General features: G+C 35.9%; 2 protein-coding genes across 4 annotated transcripts; both read left to right on the forward strand.

Annotated features, from left to right (window-relative positions):
• The first annotated feature begins 2,080 nt into the window (after positions 1–2,080).
• On the forward strand, positions 2,081–8,634 carry xkr8.3 (XK related 8, tandem duplicate 3). Of its 3 annotated transcripts, none has more exons than XR_013795069.1 (4): positions 2,081–2,730; positions 4,139–4,326; positions 6,178–7,408; positions 7,892–8,634. XR_013795069.1 is itself a non-coding variant. In XM_079590874.1 (3 exons), exons 1-3 carry the CDS (start codon positions 2,393–2,395, stop codon positions 6,999–7,001), a joined length of 1,350 nt encoding a protein of 449 aa, XP_079447000.1. In that variant the 5' UTR covers positions 2,081–2,392; the 3' UTR covers positions 7,002–8,634. The 3 variants fall into 3 exon arrangements, 1 of the variants encoding a protein (XP_079447000.1); XR_013795070.1 differs by having other exon boundaries at positions 6,178–7,359; XM_079590874.1 differs by having other exon boundaries at positions 6,178–8,634.
• Positions 8,635–9,698: 1,064 nt separating this feature from the next.
• Positions 9,699–14,525, forward strand: LOC306986713 (XK-related protein 8-like). The gene is made up of 3 exons (XM_079590213.1): positions 9,699–10,141; positions 12,029–12,222; positions 13,695–14,525. Exons 1-3 carry the CDS (start codon positions 9,816–9,818, stop codon positions 14,429–14,431), a joined length of 1,257 nt encoding a protein of 418 aa, XP_079446339.1. The 5' UTR covers positions 9,699–9,815; the 3' UTR covers positions 14,432–14,525.
• Positions 14,526–14,926: the final 401 nt, after the last annotated feature.

Consider the following 14,926-nt stretch of genomic DNA (forward strand, 5'->3'; position numbering starts at 1 on the left):
GGGGCTGAGGGACCTGCTTCGCTGGCTTCTTGGGTTGAGGAGAAGCCTACTCGACGCGGAGCTGGAGCGCTTCGGCAGAAAGTGTCTCATAGCCTGAGACGACTTCTGAGCTTCGGTGAACCTCTCCGAAAATGTATATTTGAGGCATTTGAAACAACGCTCGTTCAGCTTTTTCAGACTGTAGAACGTAACAGTATATGACAGAAAGGAGTTGATCGCCGGATGGCCACTGGAGAACGGTGACAGGAGAGAGCGGCTTCAGAAGAGAAGGGCGCAGTCCGCTGTGCAAATGCTCGTTCTAGCAGAGAAGGCTTGTTTAAACGGCTATAGCTTCAAAGTTTTCCGGAGGACATAGAGACGGAGTTTGTCGCTGAAATTGGGAAAATCTGCTTTAATGCAGGCTCATTTATAGTCTCTGCCTCGCCCTATTTGGCGGTCTCTGACGTATGTCGGCGCGCTGTTAGCTGATTGGCACATACGTTAGAGGTGCCTTCGCCATTGGATGTGCAGTTACTGCGGCACAGCCAATTAGTGAGCTAGTCTCTCACTGTGCTCGCTGTGCAGCTGCAATGCGCTTTACATTTTAAGCTTCAAGAAATCTGAGGAAATTAGTTTCCCCACTGTGTATAGCTACGCAATACGAAGTGACCGGTCTCGAAAGGGAACGGCTATTTCTGTATAATGTTTTTTTTTTTTTTTTTTTGCTTTTTCTTACCTGAAGACATCATCCACAGAAAATATTCTGAACTTGTTCTACCATCCAAGTGTAACCGTTTATTGTTTCAATACACAAAAAAGTTTGTCCAAATAAGTGTACAACCTACAAATGTAAAATGTTTTTTCTTAACTGAATTTGAAAATCATGCTTGTTTCTGGTCTTATGAGGTCTAAATTTACCCGGCTATTTCATCACATGAGAATAAAAGTGCATTTGCTCAATTCCTCATATTAATTACGTACTGTATCTTGTAGCTGTAGGCTACTTGAAATTTGAAAGATTCACATCTCCTTCAGTTTTCCACCTTCAGAGTTCCACCCAAATGCTGCGGTTTGAAGTTGATATCAATTACAAAAGAAAAATGGTGTTAATTATTAGTTCAACCTATATGCATAACCCAAACACTAATGATAGGCCTGTAAAAAAAAAATATATATATATATATATACATTGTATTCAAAACTACTTTTCAATTGATTATTGCTAAAACTTTTTAAGATTTTGTGGCAAATGGTTTAAATATTTTTCAAAAGTGTGACAGCAACATGAACACGAACTTTTTACTTAGATGTTTTAAACTTGATTTTTTAAAGGATTTCTTAATTGTATCATCTTAGTTGTCATTTACCCATATGTATAAATAATGATATATCACATGACATATCAAGAAATTGTTATACATTATAGTATAACAATTTACAAAGTTTGTATTGCCTCCTATTAATTGTGAGACGGTACTGTGCACTTTCATTTATATATCAACATAAATAGCAACCTAAAATGTTTATGTTGAAAAAAGTTTGTCGCATATATTAACTTATGAATATTTAATGATGCGCTTGCTTATTTATTGTTGTGTTGTTGATCAGTCAATTATGAAGGGCTACAGTACAACACTGCTCTCTGGTGGTCAAAAAGAAATATACATTTAATTAAAACATTTGAAACTAGTTTCACGTAAATACTACAATAATTGCTACATCCAGACTTGTATTTAATAACACTTTCTCCTCTATTCTATCTTTAAAAAAATAAATAAAAAAATACTGCGTTAGATTAAACTGGGTCTTAGCACTTACTTACATACTGTTGTCCTACTGTTAGTTTAATTGCTTCTATTGTTCTCATTTGTAAGTCTCTTTGGATAAAAGCGTCTGCTAAATGAATAAATGTAATGTTCAATTTTATAATAATAATAATTATTGCATTTTCAATATTTTTTCTTTACCATTTCTGTCATGGAATTAAATTGATACATAATTATTTCCAAGCATTGCATACATTTTATTTACTTAAAATGTAGCCAACCCAATTCTGTGCCAAAACATTTGATCTAAGTGTATGTGAACATTTTACCATTGTAATGACATTTTAACCACGTATGGTATGTTGCATTGTGACGTCAAGTGGGCGTGACTTAAGTTATGCCAGTGCAAGTTTGGGTGACTGGCTTTCATATTTTAAAAAATGTCATCGTCTATCTGCTGCTGCAGAAATAGTTCTGAAGAGACGTCTTTGCGCGCCGATTTCTCGTTTACGTGAATAATGAGACTTAACTTCTTAAGCTCGTTTGTGTGTTTTGCCTGTAGCCCTACACATGCTAACGCTTCACGGCTAAATGCATGTTGTGGCTGAACTTCAATCAGCTGTTTCTGTTTTGAAGCTCGTCCCATCATGGAGAGCGCGACTTTCCCCACGACGTATTCCTGGTTGGATTTAGTTTTCACTGTGATCGGCGTGTGCACTTTTCTGTTTGACGTGGGCTCGGATCTGTGGGTGGCGAAGGAGTTCTACAAACATGGAGATTTCATGTGGTTCGGGATCTTGGTGGGCTTCATGCTCATGTCATCTGTCGTAGTTCAGCTGTTTAGCTGGTTTTGGCTTCAGTATGATCGTCATTTGAAGGACTTTGAGTCTCAAGCGTCCTCTGGGAACACTGTTCTCTTCGGTGAAGCGAAAAGAGTCAAATTGTTGCTCCTCCTGCATTTGTGTCATCTGGGCTACTTGGTCAGGTGAGACTGCAACTTCAATCACGAGCGTGTGGACATGGCAGATTTTCTTTTTACAGATGCTCAACATTTCGATTTATTTCAAGTCTTTTAAAATAAATAAAACGTAAATTAAAAACAAATACATCTTAAAAATCGACTTATTAATAAAAACCTTGCAAACGCTTTTATGTTTATTTAATATTTATTTAAAGTAATTATGTACAATTTGTGAAATTTTCTATCGCTAAATCGGTCACATTCCGATTATGTAGTAGACATGCAATCGTTTCTATCTTGATAACGGCATGCATCAGCTTGTGGTGTAACTTAACCTAGTCAGTGAGTCGACTTTTTCCTTTGAATACAGTTTTTACTCAAAACATGAAAAACCCAAGATTTACATTCTTACATAAACCCTTAGATCTTGATCTGCTAACAAAAAAAGCATTGTGGCATTACCAAATCCCAGTGATTAGATCAGGGTTAGAATTTTATAACAAGGTAGAATTTTTAATGTATAAACCCTGCAAAATAAATTAGATAAATGTGTAAAGTATTATTTGGAAAATATTTAGCTGCTTATGTTTTCTACTCACTATAGTACTGTGTATTTATTCTTTTATTAATGAATAAATAAATGAATAATATTTATTTTATTCAATTTTTTTATTCATTTATATCACATTTCTAATCTAATCTGTTTTATATTTATTTGAATCTTATTTATTTATCATATTTAATTTAATTTTTTTAACAGTTTTTCACTAAACATTTCCATAGACACCTTGCACTCCTTGTGCCCCAGACCCTAGTTTGCAAATCCCTGTATTTAGATGATAATGTCATGACTCATGATGATAACTGAATAGTTAGAACCATAAACCTTCACATGATATTAAAACGGACAGTGTAAAAACAAGAAAACAACTATTACCATAGCACGCCCAGAACCGAGTGATTGCAGAGTCACGTTGACATTTTCTCTGACTTCCTAATACATGTGTTGCTCTGTTGCAACTGTCACACTGACAGATCATCTCATTTAAGACAGTGTGACAGAATTGCTGATTAATAACTCACTGTTCATGTGTTTTCCATTCAGTTTTCTTAGGTAGTAGTTCAGCACCCGATGGTGTGTGGATTTGAGTGTAGTTGATGCTTTATGTTCAGAGTTTTGTAATGTGTTTTGGAAGTAATGGAAATAAGGTACAAGCTATTATAGACAGCTGGATACTTGTCAGACAAAATACTACTGTATGGTCCAAAAAACATGGTCATGTACAAAAAGTTGTGTCATACTCATAACGCTGTTTGTAATGACTTTGGCAGTGATGACGTCATCTTAGCACCCGTCATCACAAGTTGTTAATCTCCTTTTTAAGGATACTTTGATAATGTTTAGTTCATATGCTCTCTTTTTCTTCAATAGGCACGTATCAGCTATCTGGCAGGGCTTTCGTGTGTGGTGGCGAGGGGGCAGTGGGTCTGAGTTTGCAGTTTATCTGACCCATGACCTCAGCATGCTGCGTCTCATTGAGACGTTCTGCGAGAGCGCTCCCCAGCTCACCCTCATGATGTACATCATGCTACGCAACAACCACGCAAGGATGGTACAATGTGGGTAACCATTTCACTTCCGCTCTGATGCTTAACCACTTCACTATAAAACTTGTGACATCCAATCAGCTCGAGGGATGATCATCCGCATGATTCCGATTCATCCATTATTAGTTAATACTGTAATTTACATTAAAACCTCCAAACAACACTTTGTCTAATTTATGCTCGATTTCCTCTTTGTCAGTTTGCGGTAAAAAGAATTTCCTCTTGAGCATTGACTTAAAAGAGGAAATGCAGAAATCTGATCGTCCAACAGGTTTTTGCTTTTACAATGGACATTAAATACAGTACCAAACTTCCTTATGTATGTAGGGTTGGGAGTGCATAATATAAAAAATGTCACAGTGAAAATATATCTTAATATCATAATGAAAAAAGCCTCAATAAAAGAATGACATTTTTGGAACGAAAACATTATTATTAAATAGTTTAACAGATTATTTTATTATTATTTTTTAGAAAAAAGATTTTAATTAGTGATGCACTGAAATTTCGGCACAATTTTTCCGTTCTAGTTTTGACTGAAATGGTTTTGGAGGGCAGAAATCATTGACCGAAACAGTGACGTTTCATTAGCGCTTGTCAGATGCATTTTGACTGTGTCGGCTTCTATTTTGTTCACACAATGTGGATAAGGCACAACAGGTAAATATGTCAGCTGTTTCTAGGGCTGGGTTTTTTTTGTCCACCAAATCAGTCATGTGGTGTGACCAGAAAAAAAAACATAAAACCGTAAATCTTAGAGAGGACTCATGTTGACCCTCAAGGCTGTATGTTGTCACCTCTTAATATATTACACTGTGTCTACACTAGATGTGAGCGGCGCGATGCGACAAAAGCAAATAGAACCCATTATAATCAGTGATGCGGTCTACACTGGATGTGGTGCGGTGCGACATGACAAATAGGGCTGCAACGATTCGTCGACGTTGTCGACAAAAATCGATAATAGAAATTAAAATAGTCGTTAGTTGCAGCCCTAATGACAAATCCCTGACAGTAAACTGATACCCCGTTCTACTTATGACGTACTCCAAGCGCTCGTGCTGCTTCTGACTGGAAGAACCAGTGGAATTGCAATGGTCGCTTTGTCACGTCCAGTGTAACGCCTGTTTTATGGTGCGGTTCGACACAACTGTCGCTGTAGACACAGTGTTAAGGTTATTTCATGTTGTAAAATTGTATTTATTGCACCTCCCCAAAACTTAAAATTTAAGATATGATATATATTATAATATAATATTATATCATTTAATATATATTTATATATTAAATGTTTGTTTTTTGTTTTTTCAAGTGTACTTGTGTATTAAAGATAATAAAATAAAATACATTTTACTTGGTTATACCATATCTTAAAAATAAATTGAGCTTATTTATGTTTCTTTCCAAGTCTTATTTTATTTTTATTTTTTATGTACTATTATAGTATTTATGCATGTTGATTTTTTTCTATTTTCAGTTTTTAATTTTAGTTTAGGTTTTTAGTCATTTTGATATGTGCTTTTGTCTTTATTTGTATATATATATATATATTTCTATTTAGTTAAGTTAGTTCCCAAGGCAGCATTTGCTAATTTCATTTAAGTTAAAGTTTTTCCATCTAATATTTTTATTTGATTTCAGGTTTAGTTCAGTTAATGAAAATAATTTTTTATAGTTTTAGTTAATAATAATAAACTTCTATGCATTACATTATGCATTTACATTACTTCGATTTTATTAAATGTCAAGTCATCTTCATTTATATAGCGCTTTTAACAATGTAGATAGTTTCAAAGCGGCTTTACAGTAAGAACAAGAACAAGACAGTCAGAAGAACAAGACACTGATGTTTCTGTTTCACAGGTGTGAGTGTGGTCGCCTCCACTACTTCTATAGCCTGGATGGTGGTGGACTATCATCGGTCGCTTCGTTCATTTCTGCCCGACAAGGACAAGCAGGGTTGGTTGTCCTCTTTGGTCTACTTCTTCTGGAACCTCTTTCTAATTGGCCCACGCGTAGCTGCAGTTGCTCTCTTTGCCTCTGTGTTGCCCTGCTACATTGTTGCTCACTTCCTGTTTTTGTGGCCTTGCTTTGTGATATGGGCCTGGAGGCAGGGCACCGATTTCATGGACAGCATAGGCGGGGAATGGCTCTACCGGGCCACCATAGGTCTCATCTGGTACTTCAGCTGGTTTAATGTGGCTGAAGGACGCACCAGGAGTAGGAGTAGCATCTACCACACATTTATCATCACAGACACTGGCATCCTGTTGGCCACATGGTGGTTTTACCGTGATGCAGAGACGACCCAGTCGTACGCCATTAGTCTGATTATCTCCATCCCACTTTGTTATGTCTTGGGCTTAATGATAAAAGTGATCTACTATTGCTGTTTTCACCCCAAATTGTGGCGGCCAGCGGATTTGGAGAGATGTTCAGATGGAAGGGAGCCACGCATCTTTGTTCAGGCCGATTGTGCTTCTGATGGAGGGGAGACAGACAGCGTTCTTCAGGCTGATGGTGCTTCCGATGGAGTGAAGCCACACAGCGTTGTTCAGGCCAGTGGTGCTTCTTTTCATAGATTTAACAAGAGGATGAGCCAACATGCTGCTAACTTTTACACAACAAACACATCCTCTGCAATTAAAACAAATGAACGTAAAGCAAATAATGGATTGGTACTGTAAAAATGAATGGCTTGTAGCTTGTTTGACTGTCACACTTTTTATTATATTTGTAAATTCTCTGTACATACTAGTGTTGTTACATAAAGCACAACTAATGATTCAGTGAATGTGTTCATTTCTTTGATGTAGAATAGAAATATATGCACAGACTGATCCTTAGTCATCTTGCCAAAACTATTTCTATCTTTTGTACATGTATATATTTGTGTACAGTTGTAATAAGTTTTGTTATCTATTGAGGTTTTCAAAAATTGTAAAGTGTTTACAGAATGCTAATGGCATTTTTTTTTTCATAATTAAGAATCAATCAATGGGATCAAACAAGAATCCTTTGGCTTAAAAGTCCATAGATATCGCAGTCAGTTCATAGGCTACTGCTGTTACGACAAGTGGATGTGAAGAGACCAGTTTAATTTTCCGGTTTGGTCGTGACGTTCGGCATATAGGGGAGACTGGGGATGGTTGTAACACGGGTCAGTTGTAACAATTCCAATCTGTCCAATCAGGAACTAGTTACAAAACACCTGATTCACTTCACACATGCTCAGTTTAGTCCTTATTCCACATGTGATAACCCTCACTTGTGCCAATTAAAAAATTTAGATGTGACCAGTTACATCTAGTAGAAAAATTTGAGTTTGGGAGGTTAGAAATGTTTTACAGGGAGTGTATGTTACAACTAACCCAGACTATGGGGTAAATTGTAACATTTCACTCCTCGTGTTTGAAACTAAACCATACATTTTCTGTTTGTGTTGCAAAGATATTAGCTATGTAATTTGATAGCAGACACTTATATCTAGTTTGAATCACATTTTGAACACACTGGCTTAAAACGAAGTACTCCAAGATATAGACAGAGAGATCAAACGTGTTACAACCATCCCCAGTCTCCCCCTACTCCATATCTTTCGTGTTCTATCGTATAGTTTTGGAATGACATTATGGTGAGAAGATTGTCAGAATTTCATTTTTGGGTGAACTTACCCCTTTAAAAGGGCTTGGGTTTGGTCCCTTATTGATTTTCTAAACTAATAGCATTTCCAATTATAATAGCTGTTGGTTATAGCATGTTGGTACTTGTTGAAGACTACACCCAAACACAATTATTTACCTTGACTGTAAATGCTCTGAGACATGGATCTGAATGTACCGGTACGTAAATCCTCCTAGCTTCTATTATTGGTCTCATTTTATTAAATTTTGTTAAAATATATCTTGTATATCTTATTTTTCACTATGGACTGATCTGAACAGCACTGTTAATGAGTATGGTCTACACTTCCAATATATTTTTCAATACTGTAAATTACTCATTATTGTCAGCAAAAATATCTGACAGTAGAATATCATAATGAAGTTATTGTAGTATTGTAACATTATTCAATAGTGAAACCCCTACTGTGAGTTCCTGTTTTTTATGGCTGTAGTATCGATGGAATTGGATGTCGTGACAAACCTGTAAGCTTAGATATTGGTTAGCTCTTTCAAACATGTGTTCTCTTTGTCATGCCATGTGGAATGCAATATGTCATGGGTTGTGATATTATGTCTCAGTTCTGTTTTCATTTTATTTTGACTGGTCTCCATTGAATATTTTGTCTATGAATGAAATAAACTCAGCCAGACTATTCAGGCTGTCTTTCATGCGTGGTTATTGTGCATTCTTGTGTATTTATTCATTTGTTTTCGATTAACTTAGCTTGTTCGGTTGCATTTTTCGGGTTACATTTCAGCAACACACTGCAAACCACTGAAAACATCCTAGCAACACACCACCCAATACACCCAGCAATGCACTGTAAAAATGTAGTCCGTTACTGATTCCAAAAAAAAATAAAAAAATCGTACTTAGTAACGTAATCCATTACATTAGACATTTTAAGTAATCTGACTACTACTTAAGGTTACTTTTGACCTTATCACTGATTTGAATAGGATAATCTTGTACCATTTTGGTATAAAAATTCAAAAAGAAAGAAAACATATTCCATTTATCAACAACATGACATGGGTAAAATATTACTGTCAGGGTTTTCCAGATTGAATTTCGTGACTGAATGGCAGGGAGTTTGTGAGTGCAATGAACAGTTATTAATAAATCATTATTAATACCGGAATTATCCTTTAAAATCATCCAGATTAATTTAGGGGTCATATCTTCATTGAGAAAAAATATATAAAAAAAATAAACCTCTTAAAACACACACAAAGATTAACCTTTTCAAGACCCTGCGGTCATTCATTGGAATGGACATCACATGATTTTTTTGTTCAAATAAAATTTGATGTTTTTATAATATGAGTAATGACTGGTCACTGATTGGTCCCTGATCAACCAATCAATGAAGATATGACCCCTAAATTAATCTGGATGATCTTAAAGGATAATTCCGGTATTTAACACCTTGAGTCTATATTGTAATTTGTTTTGGATGAACAAGAGTGGTGGACAACATTTTTTTGACAATGGTTCCTCTCTCGAGTTTTTGACTATATAAGAATTGGCCATGGACCCATTTAACATTGGAGTCAATGGTCATGTCCGAAAATGTCATTAAAACAGCCAATAATGTTCGTTTACAAAACTGTTAAACTCACCGAGTGGTTAGTGGTGTGATTCACATGCTTAAGTGACTTCATTCACTATCTCACACATGACTAATCATTCAAATACATGACATGGGAGGAGTTTATGTGTGGGTGTAAAGTTTGCTTTCTCTTTCAGATTTTTTAACGGTGTATATATACGTAAAAATGAGGTAGTTGTATTTACTTTGTCATGCTGTAAAGGTTTCTCACACTGAAGCAATCATGGAGGAAAGCTTCCCTTTCAAGTACTCTTTACTGGAATATCTGTTTACTTGGGTGGGATTGTTTTTTTTCCTGCTGGATATAGCGCTGGACATTTGGACTGTTGTGTCATTTTATCAGGATGGGGCCTATGTGTATATGGCGGTGATGATCTTTCTGCTGCTGGGCTCTTCAGTATTGTTACAGGTGTTCAGCTGGCTCTGGTACTCGGATTCCCTGGAGACTAAGGTGGAGGACACTGTGCTTGAGACTAAGGTGGAGGAATTTTTAAACAGGCATAAACTGATCAAACCACTCCACTTCCTTCAGCTTGGAGTCTACCTCAGGTCAGTGACAGATTTGCTTCTCAATTTTCCTTGAATAGTCTTGTGGGGGGGAAAGTAGCCTACACTTTAGCATACATTTAAAAAATAGTTATTTTATATACTTTAAAAGAATACTTAAGTGTGAACTGAATGTAATGTTTTTAGACTCTTCACTGCATGTTAATTGCAATTAAATGAAAATGCATTATAGTTAGTTAAATGCAATTAGTTTGTCTTTTGACCCATTAAGTAGGACTAATGCAATATACAGTATCTTTGTATATAATAATTATTATTTTTTTTGTCTTTTTTTAACAAAAAATAAGTGTACTTCAAGCTCATTTTATTATAAGAATACTTTAGTCAAATTCAAGTATATTTCTAAAGTATACTAATATATGAATGTACTAGTAGTAAACTTGTAAGTGTACTGCTTCAATCTAAATTGGACCACTTTTGAGTGTATAAAAGTATACTTTTAAGTAGTTTACAGTTTTTGCGGTTGTACTGCAACTATACTACAAGTGAACTTATAGGTATACTGATAGTTCATTAGTCAAATACATGTAGCACATTTTGTGTTTATAAAAGTATACTAACAAGTTTTGTAGTTTTATGCTGCAAGTATACTTGAAAGTTGTCTTTAAGTTAACTTAACATCATGCTTTATTATTTATATATTAGGCTATTTTTGCATTTTGAGTACTATGTTCCTATTTGGGTCTTAATTTTTGTACTTTAACTCTTTCCATTTAAAAAAACATTTTATTCTATCATCATGCATAATTTTTTATCAACACTTGAATCTGGGTAGTTTCATTGAAAAAAAGCAACATTTTAAACAAAAAGAATCGCATTTTGTCAAAGACTTCATCCAGGTCGGATTCAGAACGATGATCAAAACACAGATAGTAGATCGGTAACGTTAGGCAGTTTTGAAACTCCGCCCCATATCCGATCGATTCTACAGTACTGATTTCCTACTCAATGCTTTGCTACAACAAATTCTAACCCCTAAACCTACCCTACACCTGACCCTAACCTCAACCAGTGAAATAGACTGCATGGCAGTTAATAAAATTATGCGATATGAGATCGCAGAGCCAGGCAGATCAGTAACTCCACAACCGGACCCCACCGGACAATTGGACATTTTTGGTTGCACTCAGCGTCATTACCCCTCCTTCCCTGCGAATCTTGAGTTCCGGGACCGTAGCGTTAGAACCATAGACTGTAAAAAAAAAAGTGTCTGTGACGTCACCCATAGGTTTCTGAGTAGCGTTTTTGAAGCCTAAAAGCCTAAAAGTGGTGAAAGTCTCTGCACATGGAGACCCCGCCCCATTTTGGAGGTTCTGCCCACTTTTGGAGTTCACGCCCCATTTTGGAGATCTCCGGTCTGCAGTTATACCTACTTGGAAAATTCAGTCAGTAGTGGGGAATTAGTGAAGTAGATTTGAAGTAAATTCCTATGTACACAGTAGACTAGCCTACACAAAAATTCAGATACTCAGAATTATGAACATATCTGTTTTCTTTATAAATCAATATGTTTTAAACAATGTAAGTTTTAAGTGTGTAAAACTATGTCAAATATTAGCCTACTCTATCAAAAGAGTAAACACAACCACAAGTCAATAGTCAAACTATATATATATATATATATATATATATATATATATATATATAATATATATATATATATATATATATTATAATACATATATATAATATATATATATTATAATACAAGACAAGTCTGAGAGGTACATAAAAGTAGACTGAAAGTATACTTTGTTTTTAGTTTAAAAGAAGCATACTAATTAGCACACTTGAATAAACTTCTTTTTCATAAGGGTGGTAAAGTTTTGTTGAATTGCTTAAGTAAATGCATGTACCTTGTGTTCACAGGTATGCTGGGGTGATAGAGATTTCCACAAAGCGTTTTCTTCAAAAAACGAATAGTTTCACAGAGGGTGTGGCTGTGTACCTGAACCATGACCTTCAGATGCTTCGTTTATTTGAGGCATTTTCTGAAAGTGCCCCACAACTCATACTTATGATGTGTAGAATCTTACAGAGAGGAGAGCTGGAGCTTATTACAGGTCTGTCTCAAATCCAGAACACTTCGAATCTCTATTGCTTTCAGATTTCAGATAATAGTTCTCATGTGTCTCTGAACCACTTAAAGTCACTAATTTCAAATCAAATTTGCTAATATAATTTGGAAAATATATTATTATTATAAATAATAATGCTCCTTATTTTTTATCAAAATCACTTCCCCTTCTTCTTGCGTTTACTGGCTCAAGGGTGGGACAGCCTGTCAATCACATGAGATCACAGCAATAGCAAACCACAACGATTCAACGGTTCAATAAAGTCCCGCCCTATTTATTTTTTTCTTGCCCGAGAAGCCATTTCACTCTGATATGTCAAAATAGGGAAGAAAAGACGATTGCAACTTCCATTTAATGCAGACTTTGTAGTGATAATTAACCCAAAAAATGTAATTCTGTCATTTACCCAGCCTCGTAGTTCAGCTTTTTCTATTTACATGGAACACAAAAGGAGATCTTTAGCAAAAAATATATTTATCTAAAATCTTTACCTCTTTTTATATAAAGAAAGAGGATAGTAACTGATGCTATCAAGCACCAAAAAAGAAGAAGCAAAAAGTACCTTTAAAGTTGCATGCATGAAACGGAAATTGTGATAGTCTTTTCTTCTCCACTGTGATACATATCTGAGTAAAACGGCTTCTCAAATAAGACAAACCAATATCAAAACAATGCACTTGATATTGTCCATTGGGAATTGATTAGATTGTTGGATCATTGTCGATTTCATCTTGTGTGAGTGACAGGTTGCTGTTTGTTTTATTAAAGATTATGAGGGCACATGATTAAAAATAATAATAATAATGTGCCGTATAAATAATTTACAGAAAACACTGCAATATTCCAAAAAACAAATCAGAATTGTCAATTTTGATTTAATGGTGACTTTAATTTTTAAGAACTGTGAGAATAAACCTTATTGGTTCTTGTGTCAAGCATGTTTACCATATTTGATGTCCTCTATGGCCCTGTCCCAAATGGCACAATTCATATGCACTTTCATTCTAGACTTACAATGGCTGATACTGCGTGCACGTGTCCATTAAGTCCATGAGACTGTAGGGTGTCTCATTTGTCATTTTAGATTTCAGAAGGCCCCCTTTGCGGTCGATATGCGCCCTCGATGCACACTTTTGCCGAGCCCGCACTGATGTGAGCTCTGCAGCAGACTTCTTCCCGACATGTCAAAGCGGCGTTATGTCACGAAAGTGCGACTCGTAGAAAGAGTACGAATACCTAAGGTGCCATTTAGGACAGGACCCATGTCTGTGCACTGATCAATTATATGCAAAAAAAAAAACATTCAATTCCAAACATTGATTCATTCAGCAGTGCCAATGTGTGTTTCTCAGAGTCTCAGCATCAGCATGGCTGTGGTTATATGCATCACTTGCATCTTCAGAAGAACACTTGCTTGTGTGATATTGTTTATTAATATGCAATGGTTTTCATTTCAGGTTTAAAAATCCTCTCATCAGCTGCTGCAATAGCCAGTACCGTAGCCTTGTACCACCGCAGCATGCGTTCATTTCTTCCAGAAAAACGCAAGATGAGCTGGATCTCCACTGGCGTCTACTTTCTGTGGAACTTGTTGCTGATCATTCCCCGTGTAACCGCTCTGGCACTCTTTTGTAGCGTATTGCCGTGCTACATCATAGCCCACTTCCTGTCTTTGTGGATGCTGCTGGTTTTAGGGGTCTGGAGCCAGAAAACAGATCACATGGAAAGTCCTGGTTGGGAATGGCTCTTCAGAGCTACTGTTGGACTAATCTGGTACTTCAGCTGGTTTAACGTGTCAACAGGAAGCATAAAATTAAAGACTTTTCTCTATTATGGTGTCATGGGGTTGGACACATTGATGCTGCTGGGCTTCTGGTGCTGGAAGGTGTTTGAGTATACAGGCTGTTGGAGCTCCTTAAATCCTTTCATAGTGATCCCGACTCTACTAGGTTTGCACGTTGTTGGAATTCTATTGAAAATTATATACTACAGATGGTTTCATCCTAACCGTGATGAACAGAAAATAGCTAAATCCATTGAACAACAGAACATAAGACAACCAGCAGCATGTTATAAAATGGTGATGGTGACTGACTCCATGGAATCCTCACCTGAAGATGTGGCTGCAACTCTTGCTCAACCGGTCACTGGTGTTCTGAAGAGGGGGAGGAACATGGCTGCTTATTTCTACTAGTTCTTGGTTCAAATTTCTAAAACTAAATTATTAAAGCCTAATTTAAGTGATATTTATAAAAAAAAGTATTTATACACAGAATACCTTGTTTTGTAAAAAAATAAAAAATAAAATAAAAAAAATTGCCAAACCGTTTATTTAATCTTTCAGAATTTCTTTGAACGAATAATAAATAATGAATAATAGATTTCCTTTTTTTGACCCATTACTGCATGCAACATGTTAGCTTTTAAAATGTAGATGTGATCAAATCATACACGTTTATTAGAGCAAGACGGGTAAACTGAACGGATTCTGGATGACTACTGGAGAGCAAACTATTAACCAAAAAATTAGAAATGTATGGTTGTTTACGTCCAAGGACGTAGCCTATTTATTTATTTATTGTTATGTCCAAGGACGTATTAATTAATGTATTAGGCTATATTATTATATATTTTTTTCCTGAACCTCTTTGATTGACTTTTTTTCCTGAAAGTTTGGGCGTGGTTGTGT

The sequence above is a fragment of the Phoxinus phoxinus genome (assembly GCF_949152265.1).
Source record: "Phoxinus phoxinus genome assembly, chromosome: 19".
NCBI lineage: Eukaryota > Metazoa > Chordata > Actinopteri > Cypriniformes > Leuciscidae > Phoxinus > Phoxinus phoxinus.